Source organism: Panthera tigris, chromosome D3, assembly GCF_018350195.1.
Source record: "Panthera tigris isolate Pti1 chromosome D3, P.tigris_Pti1_mat1.1, whole genome shotgun sequence".
In the NCBI taxonomy this organism is placed as follows: domain Eukaryota; kingdom Metazoa; phylum Chordata; class Mammalia; order Carnivora; family Felidae; genus Panthera; species Panthera tigris.
Window position 1 is genome coordinate 40,964,835 of NC_056671.1, and position 14,260 is coordinate 40,979,094.

The 14,260-nt window shown below is 45.1% G+C and overlaps 1 protein-coding gene across 1 annotated transcript in view; it reads right to left on the bottom strand.

Moving 5' to 3' along the window:
* The window catches only part of EMILIN2 (elastin microfibril interfacer 2), a 51,600-nt gene that overhangs the window by 13,902 nt on the left and 23,438 nt on the right, over nucleotides 1-14,260 (bottom strand). The window contains exons 3-4 of the mRNA XM_042961839.1: nucleotides 10,791-10,966; nucleotides 4,475-6,403 (exon numbers count right to left, since the gene is read on the bottom strand). Of these exons, the coding sequence (XP_042817773.1) occupies nucleotides 4,475-6,403; nucleotides 10,791-10,966 (2,105 nt within the window). The remainder of the gene's footprint in view (nucleotides 1-4,474; nucleotides 6,404-10,790; nucleotides 10,967-14,260) is intronic.

Sequence of the window (14,260 nt, forward strand, 5' to 3'; positions counted from 1 at the left end):
GTATTAATCCTCTTTAAGCAAACTTTTTGAGATCAGCGTCATTATTATTTCCAAGTAACCGATGCAGAAAGTGAGGTAATTAGGTAGATAAATAACTTGCCCAAAGTCCCAGAGAAAGCATGGAAGTAGCTAGGATGGCAAAGCTGAGAAATAATAAGCACTTCCTGGCTCAAAATCCTCTGATCAACATTGGAAAAAAAGGGGCGGGGGTTGCCTGGGTGGCTCAGTCGGTTAAGCGACCAACTTCGGCTCAGGTCATAATCCTGAGGTTCTTGAGTTCAAGCCCTGCCTCCAGCTCTGTGCTGACAGCTGTAGCCAGTTTCAGATTCTGTGTCTCCCTCTCTCTCTGCCCCTCCCCCGCTGGCACTCTGTGTGTCTCTCTCTCTCTCAAAAATAAACATTAAAAAAAAATTAAAATCCTCTGATTGTTTCTCATCATACTTAAAATTCAAATCCTTTACCATAGCCTATAAAATCCTACATGACCTGGTTCCTTCCTGACTTCAATGCCCAGGACTTCCCACCCTCCCCTTGTTCATATACATTCTGCATTTTTCAAACAGGACAAACTCATTACTGCCTCAGGGACTTTGAACATGCTGTTCCCACTGCTTGGACCACTTCCCACAGGTCTCTGCAAAGCCCTGCAACGAAGTCACCTCCACTGAGCAACCCTCCCTGACCACTCACCTAAAATATACCACCGTCTCCTGTTCTCCATGAAATTGCTCTGTTGTGTCTTTCCTCGCAAACTGATCACTAGCCGAAATCAGATCAGCATTTAGCTTGGCTGTGCATTGTCGTCCGGCTAGAGTGACATTCATGAGGGCCAGCACTGCAGCACTAGCACACGGCTCAGTTGAAAGCATATGAATGAATGGGTGGGATGGAGGGGGGCTGGGAGACGGGCATCACACCCACTTTACTGAGCTGAAGGTGAGAAGGTGAGTGAAGGTTCTTCACCTTTTGGACGTTAGGCACCTCTCTGAGACCTAGATGAAAGCCATGGACTTTTTATCCAAAAAAAAAAAAAAAAAAAGGCCAACATTTGCAAATAGTTTCAAGAGTCCCTTTTAAAACCCAGGGAAGAACATTTTCAATAATGGGAGGGAGACAAAATACTCAAGGAGGGATCTACTTGAGCATCAGCTGAAGCCCCCTCTGCTCCCACACTAGCTGTCTCCTGGATAATTCAGGCCCCCTTAGGGATGTTTCCAAAGAAAAGAACTGCATCTGAGAACAGGGTGGTGCACTGAGGAGAAACACCAGAGTTTGCAGCCCCGGGCCATCAATCTGGTCACTGGTCCAAACCTACATTATGCATCCTCTTCCCTGGGCCTTTTTGCACCAAGGGAGATATAATAACTGTCATTAATATTCCTTTCCTCCCAACACATAGAAACCACATCCCTCTTCCAGAGCTGACTTGCTTTGACCAAGAGAATGGCAGAAGGAATGCCACGGCAGCTCAGCACCCAGCCTGGAAGGGGCTAGCGGTTTCCAGTTTCCTTTATGAGCCAGTCACCATGTAGTAAGTCTGACTAACCTGAGACCACCAGGCTGTGAAGAAGCCCAAGCCAGCCACATGGGGAGAGAGAAAGACAGAGAATGGCCGCATGGAGGAGGCCTGAGGGGCCAGACATGTGACGAAAGCCTTCCTGACCTTCCAGCCCAGCCAGGCCCAACTGCCAGCTGATTACAGCTGAGTGACTCAGGCTGATGCCAAATGGAGCAAAAGAACCACCACGCCAAGCTAAGCCAAGCCCTGACGAGCTCCTGATGCACAGAATAGTGGAAAATAATACATCTTTGTTGTTTTAAGCCACCAAGATTTGGGGCAGGTTGTTACATGGCAATAGATAACCCATTCATACCAACCCTCCTGCTTTTCTGGGCCCATACCCAACCCTCAATTATTAGCTCCAGTAACACCTCATTCCAGAAGTTTCTCTTCTCACTCCACCTCTCTCTCTTTACTCCTCCAGCCTCTGAACTCTCAATTTCCTCAACCCCGAAGGCTTAGCTCAGGGGCTGTCTCCTCCAAGGAGCCCTCCCTGACTTCCACAGTGGCCATAAGCGCTTCTCCACACACCGAGTATGCCTGTGCACACCCCATGCCCATGACCATCCCTTTGTCAGCTTGTTTGTCCCCAGACTGTTATTGTCACTTGCATTGTCATCCACATAATCCACACACATAGCTCATTAACTACCACATTATAGGGGCTCAGTAAGACCTTATGAACTGAAAGAACAAACCCCTACACCACTCGCTGGACATTTACATACTATTGCATTCATTCCTTCTGCAGACCTGTGTCTCTTTACCACTGTGATTGAAAACGCCTTGAGGTTAGGGATCATGCTACTCATCTCCATGCCTCTCACAGAGTCTTGCACACAGCAGGTGCTCAGTAAATGCTCTGTTGACTTTTAACTGGTCAATGTATGGCTTTCACTGTGACCTTAACTCCAGATTCCCCCCTAGACCTCTGCTTCTCAGGCTGCAGATCTCCTAGACCTTGACACTGTAGAAGGACAGAGAAGGCTCTGCTGGTTTATTTTTGGCTCTTTTCAATCAATGGAATTCTTGAAAGGCCACACATTCTACATTCACAGCAATGAATTCATTCCAAAAGGATAATCTTTTAGAAGTTACATTCTCTTTAAAGACATTCACCTCCAACTCCTACTTCAGCAGACAAAGTGTGAAAGAGTTAACACAGCTTCCCATACTGCCTGGGAGTTGCAAATCAACTGGAAATATCTGATTCAATCTGTTATTATAAAACACAGTCCAGACAGCACTGTCACCACAAGGGACAATCATTCTATGAACACACACAGTGTTGTGACCTTTACTCAACATTCCAGAGATACAGGAGCTGTGTGGGCCTGGGAGGAGGGGAGGCTTATAAACAGTGTGGTGTAGTGGGCCCAGCACTGGGGTGGAGGCCAGCTTCCTGGTCCTGGCTGGCCTGGGTACCTCCTTATCTACAAACTCCTTTTCTCTGAGAACACCCAAAGCATTTTCCCACCTGACTACTTCAGATCCTCCAGCTTCCCGGGGACCTGACCATGACTCTCCCCAGCCAGGCCCGTGCTCAACTGCCCCTCATGTTTCAGCCCTCCGCTCCTTGGGTTTTATGACTCAGCTTGGACATAAAACCCTATAGGCTCACTCCAGGCCATGACATCTCAGCTCAGTGTTGGGGGTCTTTGTCACCTGGAGCTGAGCAAGGTGGAAAAGGTGGTAAAAGCCCAAAGGGGAAGAGAGGAGAAAACAGGGAGAGGGCAGGTCAGGAAGTAGGGTCCTTCTGGGCATACAGCTGGCCCTCAACAAGTCCTTTTGGAACCAGTAAGTCTGCATTCAACTCTCCGACACACGAAGGAGATGTGTGCTGGACTGGAAAACAATTCTTGGATGCAGCCCACCCAGGGTTCTCGTTCTGGCCCTGCCACTCCCTAGATGTGTGCCCCTGGGTACACTTCCCCTTGGGAAAGCAGAGGTTGTTGTGGGGCTCTATGACATGGCCTGAGGGAACTAGCCCAGTGCTGGTCCCCAGAAAGTGCTCAATAAGTGTGAACTCACACTTTCCCTCCCTGCTTCCAATTAGAAAAGGCTGCCTCATTATTGAGGCCACCTACATGAAAGAATCCAGGTATAAGAGAAGCTATGTCCTTCATGGATGATGTGCTAAACGCTCAAGGAACAAAGAAATTAACTTTGTTGAATATATTGTTTCATGTTAATAAGGAACCACTCATTCATTCATTCAACAATCATTTGCTCCGTGTCTAGTGTGCAGCAAGCATTGCCTAAACACAACTGATATGCTTCCTTGTTGTAAGCACTATACGGCTTTAAACAGTTACTGCCCCTAAAATGCTTTTTGTCCATGGTCTTTGGAAAGGAATATGACCGTATTCTATCTGCCATCATCTAGACCTCAGATTTCAGGAGACAGGAGGTGGCCCAAAGATAATGATGACAAAGATTATAATGACACCAGCAAACAAAAAGTACTGCTTATAGAGAAGTGAACAGATAAGCAAATGGGAGTCTCCCTAAGTAGCCAGTGCTCCACGTTGTTAGGCCAAAAATCTGACCCCAACTCTAAGCTCCCCAACATGACAGTATATATAGATCCACATCTTGCCCTCTTCCTCTGTGGCAAAGGAGCAGTTTCATTTTCAATTTGTTGTGGACTGATAACTTTTGTAAAATGCACAGATGGTGTGCCTGAATCCTGCAGTGATGTTAAATTGTTTTAAATAAAAGTTTCTAAATACTAACTCTCGATGTTGGTTTTTATCTCGTTGCCACTCAGCACCGGTGATTCACAAACTGGCACCAATCTACGAACCACACTTTGGGTAGCACTGATGTAGTGAACTCCACAGACCATCCAAAATCTAGCATAATGCATGCTGTGAACAAATACAAGAAATGGGATAGTAATGGGCAACTTACTTGCTGATGGCTGAAATTTGATCAGGTCTTGCAGGTCAGTAGAAATCTGGAAAACATGGCTATAGAACTGCTGGACTGAATTCTTCAGGCCAGATATGTCTCTGGAATGTGACCGGAGTGTCCCATTCATCTGCCTGACACAACTCCAGAGGCTGTTGACATGCTTGTTGAGCCCCTCCTTGATCCTCTGAAGACTTCCGGAGATGGAGTCCAGCTTGCTGCAGGCTTTCTCCATATGAGACACCCTGCTCTCAACCACAGACATGTCCCTCTGGACCCCATGTGTGTTCTCCTTACAAGTGTCCAGTTCAGAGAGGACCTGGCTCTGCAGCCGCTGCCACCTCTCCTCCAGGTGGCTGCAGCAATGAGCCATGGGGTCCTGGGGAGACGGGAGGGGCTCCACCGTCCTTTCCTTCTCACCCCCCTTAGAGAACCCCCCCACTGCAGCATTTTTACCTTCTCTACAACTGTTTAACTCCTTCTGGAGATGATTCACATCGTCTTCTGTGTGGTTTAGTTGAGAATAAAGAAAACTAAAATCCTGTTGAAGTTTCTGGATGCTACGTTCGGTTTCTTGAAACTTCCTATGCATTGTGTCATTCAGAGATTTCAAAAGGTTCAAACTATCACCCGCTATGTGGTCTTCTCCATTTGGCAAAGTATCTTCTATCCCATGAGGCTCTCCCTGAAAGTTCTGCAGGCAAATATCCTCAACAACTTGAACTTTGCTCTTCAGGTGGTTTAACTCTATCATGACCTGTTTGCTCCCAGCCCCTGACACACCTGGCAGGGCTGAGGCTGGGGGAATGAGTTCTGCATCAGTGCTATTGGCCACCTCCAGGAGAACACTCCCCAGGCGCTCTTCCAGAGACTGGATTTTCTGATCAAGAAGTTGCTTCAAGTCATCTACCTCACCATTAATGGTCCCCCGAAGGGTTTCTTCAATGTAGAAGCAATGTTCTTCCGCATTCCTTTCTGTCACATTGATCCTCGCATCTAGTTCATTCCATCGTGCATCAAAGTCCACATCTGGCTCTGGAACTACAAGGCGGTCAAATTCATTGTCCAGGCGTGCATTCAGCATTCTGGTGGCTTCGGCAACCCTTTCGATTTTCTGGTCTAACATCTTGATCTGTGGCCCAAAGTCACCATTCTTTTCACTATTACAGCAGTTGGACCGAGCTGAAGGATCTTGTACCCGGTCTCGAAGATCGTTTATTTCTTTTCTCAGGTTTGTTTCCTTCTCTCCTATTAGCTCAATCACTCCCAGGTAGCTGCTCCCATAATCATCACACTGCTGCTGGAGACCAATCAGCTTGTACTCGCATGAGTTCTTCAGGTCGGCCAGCTTTCTGTCCATTCCTTCCATGAGCTCCTCTCTCAGGGCATCAATCTTACTATCAACATAGGCTTGGTAGAGTTCATTGGTCGTCATGGTCACCGTAGGGCCCTGGGCAGCCTCCTGGAGCTGTTTGAGCTGTCCTTCATACCCCTTCACTTTCCCATCCAGCTCTTCCAGCTTGTCACTCTTGGTCTTCAGAGCATCCTTGACCTCGGCCAATTCGGATTTGATGTCCTTCATGCCAGATTCCTTATTGTTGAGGACATCAGGAAGCTGGACAGTTTCTGTGTCTCCACCAATGGCACTGTCAGGCACTGGCTGGGGATGCAGATTACTGAGCCATGATGCCAGCATTTTGCTGGCATCATCCTGAACGGCATGTTTGAGGTTTTCGTTCACTCCAGCAATGGAAGACTGGAGATCAAGAACTGTTCTTGTGAGTCGGAGAACCTTCTCCTCAAGCACCTGGATTTTTTTTTCCTGAAGTTCTTGCGCCCCCTCTTTCGGATCTATGACTTGACTTGGTTCTGTGGCACGAGTTGGTGGCAAAATCTTCTTGGGCTCTGAGACTTGGCTTGGTTCATTATCTGTTACAAAGAAAGAGTTGGACATGACTTAACAAGTTCTACCTTTTCCCATTTTCTGCAAAGACAATAAACAGGGTACTTAAGGAATGCACTTAAACCTTCACTTATAGATCCCCTCTCACCATAGGCAATTATTGTGGTAGAGAGAAAAAGACTATGGCCTTTGAGTCAAATAGGCCTCCCTTTGCATTCTGGCTCTGTTGTTTACTGTCTGCTCTGGAGCAAGTTAATTAACTTCTGTGAACAATAATCCCCTCATCCATGAAGCAGAGGTACTATCTTCCCTTTTAGGGTTGTTGAGAGAATATGTAGTACATGGTACATAGTAGGTAGTCCATGGTCTCTTTCACTCTACTCAACTGAGTACCCACATGCCCCTAAAGGGAAGCATTCTTAATCTACTTTGTCATATGAACACATCATTCTCACATTAGTGAGCTGCAGCCACACCCCAATGGTTGACTACATACTGTAAAACCACAAGAAGCCACTTTAGTGATATCCACCCATTAGCTGTTGGGTGATATGATATCATATTAAGCAGTAAATATCCTCCAAGCAACTCCTAAATGTTATTTTACTTTTGTTAGCATCGCTATGCTAACAAAGTCTCATAGACATTGTTTAGCACTGTTATGCAGTTGGGGAAACTAAAAGCTAAAGAGGGATAAAGCAGTGACTCTACTGTCACCTCCTAACAATAAAGCCATGTGGTCACATATACTAAGATTCACTAAACCAAAGAATATAAACATTGACTTTTTGATAATCCTACTCTGAGAAATATACGTCCAAGGAAATAGTCCAAAAGAAATAAAAAAAGTTAATAAGGATGACTGTGATGAGTCCTAAAATGAAAATAAAGTGATAGATACAGAGATAGATGAACTAACCAAAAACAAAATTATTGAAACGTGAGGCAGTAGGAACCTGGAAGCAAACCACACCCCTGAACTCACAGTAGGATGCAAGGAATACTAGAAAGGGGCTAACATCGACAAGCCTGGAGATGATACAGAGACTATCATAAAGGATGGAAAAAAATCAAACATAACATAGAGACTGCAATGAAATAAAATGCATTAAGGTACACTGAACAAGCGCTAGAAGTAAATGTAGAATGTTGTAGATATTTGACTTTAACGTTGTTTTTTCCTCCCCTAAACTTTTGCACACAACCATAACAACAGCTATTATTCATGAAAATCAGCTTTGTGGTCAAATCAAGACTGGAAGTCAGATGGCCAAACTCTCAAGCAGAGAACTATAAAGAACACCTTATTTTCCACACTGAAAAATGTATTCTACCTCAAGACACCAGGAGGAAAAAACAAGTTGTTGAATCACTTACAAATGAAATGCCTTTCTGAGCAAAGGAAATAAAAGCAAAGGGCAGGAGAAGAGGGAAGATCAGCACGTGAGGAAATACTTCTTCTACATATTCCTGGTGACTGTGGAAATTGCTACAACTTTATGGAAGGATAACTTGGCAGTAAGTATCAAAATCTCAGGATCCCTTTGCCCCAACAATTACACTTCTAGAAGTTTATTCAAGTAAATAATCAGAGATGAATCCAAAATAGTAACAGGAAAAAAATGTTTATTCAAATACTATCTATAAAAAACTACCAACAACCTAAGCGACCAACAGTAGGGGACTGTGTTCAAATAATCACACTCTCAAAGCCATTAAATGATATTGTAAACTATTTAATGAATTGTTGTTCATTATAGATTAAGTGTAAAAATTAGTTCTAAAATTGTATGTTCTTTACAATGATAGTGGATTAAGGATAAGCATTTCCTTTCATTGCCTTCTGAAATCCCACTAAAATGGCAAAACAAAACAAAAACCAGAATCATGTCACATATAAAAATTAGGAATCAGAATGGTTTTGGGCATTTTAACAGCTGCATTGGAAGCTAGAAGAAAAGGGAGTGATGCTTTCAAAATTCTAAAGGAAAATTATTTGCAATCTAGAACTCTAAAGTAGAATAAAAATGTTTTCAGACTATAAAATATTAGAAAGTGTACATCCCATACAATCTTCTCATAAAACTACTGGAGAATGTGCTCTACCAAAACAAGGGAGTACATTGAAAACAATCAAGGAGTATAGGAAACAGGGAATCGGTGGGAGGGAAACAAGTAAGATTACAGGCTGGCAGCTGTGAACAAGGAAAAGAGGATGACCAGTCCTGGTGGGGATTGCTCCAGGAAGGTGAAACTGATATGTCTGAACATAATGAGAGGACATCTAAATAATCACCCTGAGGACAGTTTGGGTTAAAATAGGGACAAAGACATAAAAAAAAAAAAAAAACAAGCAAAGGGAAATATAAAACAATCACTAACTCTAAAGAAACCAAAAAGCTATATAGGAAAGCCAACAGATTCATAGCATACTACATAGCTCAGCTGTACATATTATCTACCTAGTTACCACAATGTAAATAATAAGTATTAAATAAATTAAAAATCTGGTATAAACGGTATGGAAAGGATGAGGGCATAGGAGCCATGTGCTGGAAAGCAGATGAAAAGGAGTCATAATTTCACCTTCCATAATGAGAAGTCAATAGATATGGAGGTTGGGGAGCCTGGATGGCTCAGTAGGTTAAACATCTGACTCTTGATTTTGGCTGAGGTCATGATCTCATAGTTCATGAGTTCAAGCCCTGCCGCAGGCTCTGCTTGGGATTTTCTCCCCCTCTCTGCCCCTCCCCCACTCATACACACATGGTACGCACGCACACGCGCTCTCTCTCAAGATAAAATAAAATAAATAAACTTGAAAAATAGATATGGAGGTAAATTCCAAAAGACCATCTAAAGAGTTTAAAGTAATTACCCCTGGGAAGGGAAAGTGGGGGAGAAAGGGAGGTCACTGCTTTCCTAATAGTCCTTTTAAAGCTATTCAACTCTTATGGGTTTAAACTTGTATAAAATAAAAATAAAACAAAAGTAACCTATTATGATCCAACAGATCCCCTTCATGTGAGCCCATCATAGTACCTATCAGGACATATTGCAATTACATGTCCGATGTTTGCCTTTCATGAGTTCAGGGACTGTCTGCCTTGTTTTTCACTTTTCCCAAGTGTCTAGTATAGAGCCTGCCAGATAAAGAAGCTCAATAAACATGTGTGGGATGAATAAGTGAATTTTCCTTAACGACATGTACAAGCGGATATAGGAAGGAGAGTAATGTGTGATAACAAAATGTTAGCAGTTAGATTATGTGTAACTAGATATTCCCCTAGACTTTATAAAGATTCTATAATTGATATATATTACTTGTGTCATAGAAATTATTTTAAAATCTATTTTACAAACAATATGGGGAAACACTACAAGTTTCAAAATTGACATTACTTCATGGGAAAACATAATCATTTCAAGACAACTTAAACATCGAATTGGTAAGAAAATCTAGGTTACATTTATTCTCACTCAACTTAAAAAAGAGGAAAGATAAAGTGACATAGAATAAAAGGACAGAAAATTTTTAGCCATAAAAGTCATTCTCTTGATGTTATAATTAAAAGCAAAGGTGAAAATTATCATTGCTTTCTTAGTTATTCACTGAATTTGTGCTACTCCAAAAAAATTCACAAACAAATTTAAGAACAACTTCACTGGATACATCGAACTTGGGGCTTACCTTTGCAAATCTCTCACCCCAAACAGAATGAGGATGATTCTGATACACCTATTTTTTTTTTAATGTTTATTTATTTTTGAGAGAGAGACAGAGACAGAGACAGAGACAGAGACAGAGACAGAGACAGAGACAGAATGTGAGCACGGGAGGGGCAGAGAGAGAGGGAGACACAGAATCTGAAGCAGGCTCCAGACTCTGCTGTCAGCACAGAGCCAGACGCAGGGCTCGAACCCATGAACCACGGGATCATGACCTGAGCTGAAGTTGACACTCAACCGACTGAACCACCCAAGCGCCCCTGATTCACCTATTTTTAAAACAACAATTAGTTTCTTCAAATTCAGATCTATGGGAGCTTGTAGACAAAAAGTAAAAACAAAGAATCGCTACATATGAATCTCTTCGCATCTGTGCCCACACTACCCCAGTCTGAAACCATCAGCCTCCCCTACGCTGATTGCCAAATCCTTTGCTTCCACAAACCAGCCCTAACAAAGCAATTTACTTGCCACACAAAACAAAACAAACCAAAACAAAACTGTATTCTGATTGCTACTGCTTCTGCAAATAAATTTGTATGCCACATGTGTCTACTGTAGGCATACATGCGTGTTACTGGAAGACACTGGAGAGCTCCGCATTCTAAATCATAAATCCTACGGTCTGCAGAAGCACTGGAAAGATCAGCGGTGGCCATGCACAGGGAAGCACAAAGAAGTTACCTGTGGCTTTCTTCACGCTGTTTCGAGGCCGAGCGGGCGTGGGGCGGGGAGTCTTCACAGGGTCCCTGGGACCTTCCTGGCAGTCTCCCCCTCTAAAGCCAGGGCAGCACCTCCATTCCAACTGAGTCACCGTCTTGTACTTGGTGACGTATCTGGGTCTGAAGTTCACACGATACCTGCCGAAGAAAAGGGTGGCATCTCTCTTTACTGGCTATTGCCAGCGCCCTGGGCCCCCCTGACTTGTACCTGAATGAAGAGGATCCAGGTCACTCAGGGCTCTGCCTGCCCTCTCCACATTGACCCAGAAGGGCCCACTGGTCTTTTCAGTCCAGCCCTGATGCCTGGGGCTCAGCCAAAATCGGACTGGCCTCCTTCATCCATCTTCAACCCACCTGCACTCAGCTGCCCTCCCACTAAAGGCCAGAAAGACAGACAACCTAGAAAAGCCTGGCCCCGCAATTCCTAAAACTGAGCTTTTGTTTCGCACACAAATTTTTGTTCCACAATTCACTGCTTTGTGGAGATTTTTTTTCTGGGTAACTCAGGGTCGTTTGTTTTGTACTTTATTTATTTTTAAATGTTTGTTTATTTTTAAAAGAGAGAGAAGCACGAGTTGAGGAGCAGAGAGAGAGGGAGACACAGAATCCGAAGCAGGCTCCAGGTTCCAAGCTGTCAGCACAGAGCCTGACGCGGGGCTCGAACCCACGTACCGTGAGATCATGACCTGAGCCGAATTCGGACGCTCAACCGACTGAGCCACCCAGGCACCCCGTTTTTTTTTTTTTTTTTGTATTTTAAAGAAACCTCCCTGACACCTTCGTCTCCATAGCATTTGTGCTTTCATCTTGGCACCTTCCTTCATGCAAAGGCAGCAGGCCATGAGCCTTCAGAGAGGGCACCTCATGCTAGCTGTGTCCAGACCTTTTTAAAAAGATGCCCTGGGGGCACCTGGGTGGCTCAGTTGGTTAAGCATCCGACTTCAGCTCAGGTCACGATCTCACCATTGGGGAGTTCAAGCCCCACATTGGGCTCTGTGCTGTTAGGGCAGAGCCCGCTTCAGATCCTCTGTCTCCCTCTTCCTCGGCCCCTCACTTGCTTGCGCTGTCTCTCTCTCTCAAAAATAAAATGAACATTTAAAAAACGATTATAAAAATAAATACATATATAAAAATAAAAAATAAAGATTCCCTGATTTGTAGAGCTAATGGTAGAAATAAGGATCCCTTTTTTTTTTTTAATTTTTTTAACGTTTATTTATTTTTGAGACAGAGAGAGACAGAGCATGAACGGGGGAGGGGCAGAGAGAGAGGGAGACACAGAATCGGAAACAGGCTCCAGGCTCTGAGCTGTCAGCACAGAGCCCGACGCGGGGCTCAAACTCACAGACTGCGAGATCATGACCTGAGCTGAAGTCGGACGCTTAACCAACTGAGCCACCCAGGTGCCCTAAGGATCCCTTTTTAAGTGCACGTTCCCCCATGCACGTGCATCTCACACCGAGATTCTTGTGATAGCTGTAAAGTCCTCCAGACCCAGCGCTGGGCCTGGGCCAGAGAGTGGCAACCCAGCAGCCCCCCGTACACTCAGAGGATGGATGCAGGGGTCTAACACCCCCAGGTGCCCCTGCTCACAGCACAGATGCGGGCCACTCCTTAACTTATCCCAGCTTCTTCTTCCAGCTTGGAAGCATGGCTCTCTAGAACGTCCTCACTGTCTCTTCACTGTGAACACCAGCACTAGCAGCTGCCCTCCTCCTTGGGGGCCAATTCCCTGAAAGGAATCAGCTCTCTGTCACTTCCCTAGGACTGTGTGCTAGTCAGAGGGGCATTGGGGGGCCCAGGGGGACTGGTGCCGGTCAGGTGACTCCACCTCAACACCAGCCTTGCTGAGGGTGTAGTTCAAAGTCACACTCCCAAGAAAATTGCAAATTAGTAAATGTAATGGGCTTTTGGCATCCTTCCTGAGGGTCAAAACCATGACAACTAAAACTTTAGGTGTAAGGAACTCCCGCATCGCCAGGACGCAAGGTGATCCTCTGGAATTCCCAGAAGGCCCTGGGGACAGCACTGACCCAAATGTTAGTGTCCCAACACCCGTCTCTGTCCCTGGTTCACCGGCCCTTCTAGGGCAGTGGTTCGAAACCTTAGCTGAGTGTCTGAATCACTAGGGAAGAGTGAAAAACTGCAGATGCCTGGCTCTCACCCTCAGAGATTCTATTTACTTGGCTTGCAGTGGGGCCTGGGGACACAAGTTTTGAGAAGCCCCAGAGGGAGACTTTTTCAAAACAGAAGACAAAGCCGAATGAATGAAACAGAAAAGGGGGGGGGGGCGTGGGGCAAGACCTCGCTTCTAGGCTCTTTATTCCCTCTTATTGCCACCACACACCCCATTAAGGCCTAACTATTTATAGAGTTTCCCCTTTTCACAAATGGGAAAACAGAGGCTCACAGAGGTTAAGTGACCTGTCCAAGTTCCAACCGTCAGGAAGGGCCAGGGCTGGAATTTAAACCCAAGTGTTTGCCCCTGTACCCCAGACGGTCCTCCCAGCACACAGAAGCAGAGACTCGGGTGGAGAGAACTCCACCCACCCAGAGATGTTCCAGAAGGCCATGTAAGCAGGGTCAGAGGACAGCTGCCATCCCCATTCAGCAAACACTTGTCTGAACATCTGACACGGTCCACATTAGCCCCCAGACCCCTAGCACCCAATCTACCAAAAGAAGTCCCTGTGTGGTCCTAAAAACTATTAAAAAAAAAAATCAAGAGTGCTTGCCTCAGCAGCACATATACTAAAAAAAAAGAAGAAGAAGAAAGAAAGAAAAAATTCCACTTCATTGTTTTGCATGTTCAAGTATAGCATAATGCTGCAAAAATGTGTAATCTCAGAAAAACTTGGTTCCTCTGAGCATTTAAGACTGAATGTGAAAATGTGTTTGCTCTCGGGTTTTGTACACGTGCCAGCAGATGACAGCCCATAGCAAACCCTTTTGGATGCGGCTGCGAGGGACCAGGAGAGCAAACCCTGAGCCTGCAACCCGCACCCCCCACCCAGAGGCCTCAGTCCCAACCACAGAGCTGAGTATAAGAAAGTGCTTGCCTTTCCAACACACCTCATTATTTTCTTTAAAGGCAGTTATTATTTTGGAGCCAGCTCATAACTTAGGAAAGTTCCCTGGAGTTCCTGCCTTCCTCTCCAGCCCCACGCACATTCCCCGCTCCCACCCTCTGCCTAATCGGCTTGCTGTAGGGTTTCCGGTTTGCGGCAATGGAGTTCAGGTTGACAGCATTTCTAACAGAGTTTTAAGTCCAGCGTGTGGAAGAGGCCTTCCTGGCTAGTGGTGACAGCTGGAAGTGATCAGGCGGCCACCTCCAGCCATGGGAAAGCTCACGTTCCGACTGCTCCGTGCACGGGGACATAGATCCCAGAGGCGGCCATGGGTCCTCAATCTGGGGGATGTGAGGGAAAGAGG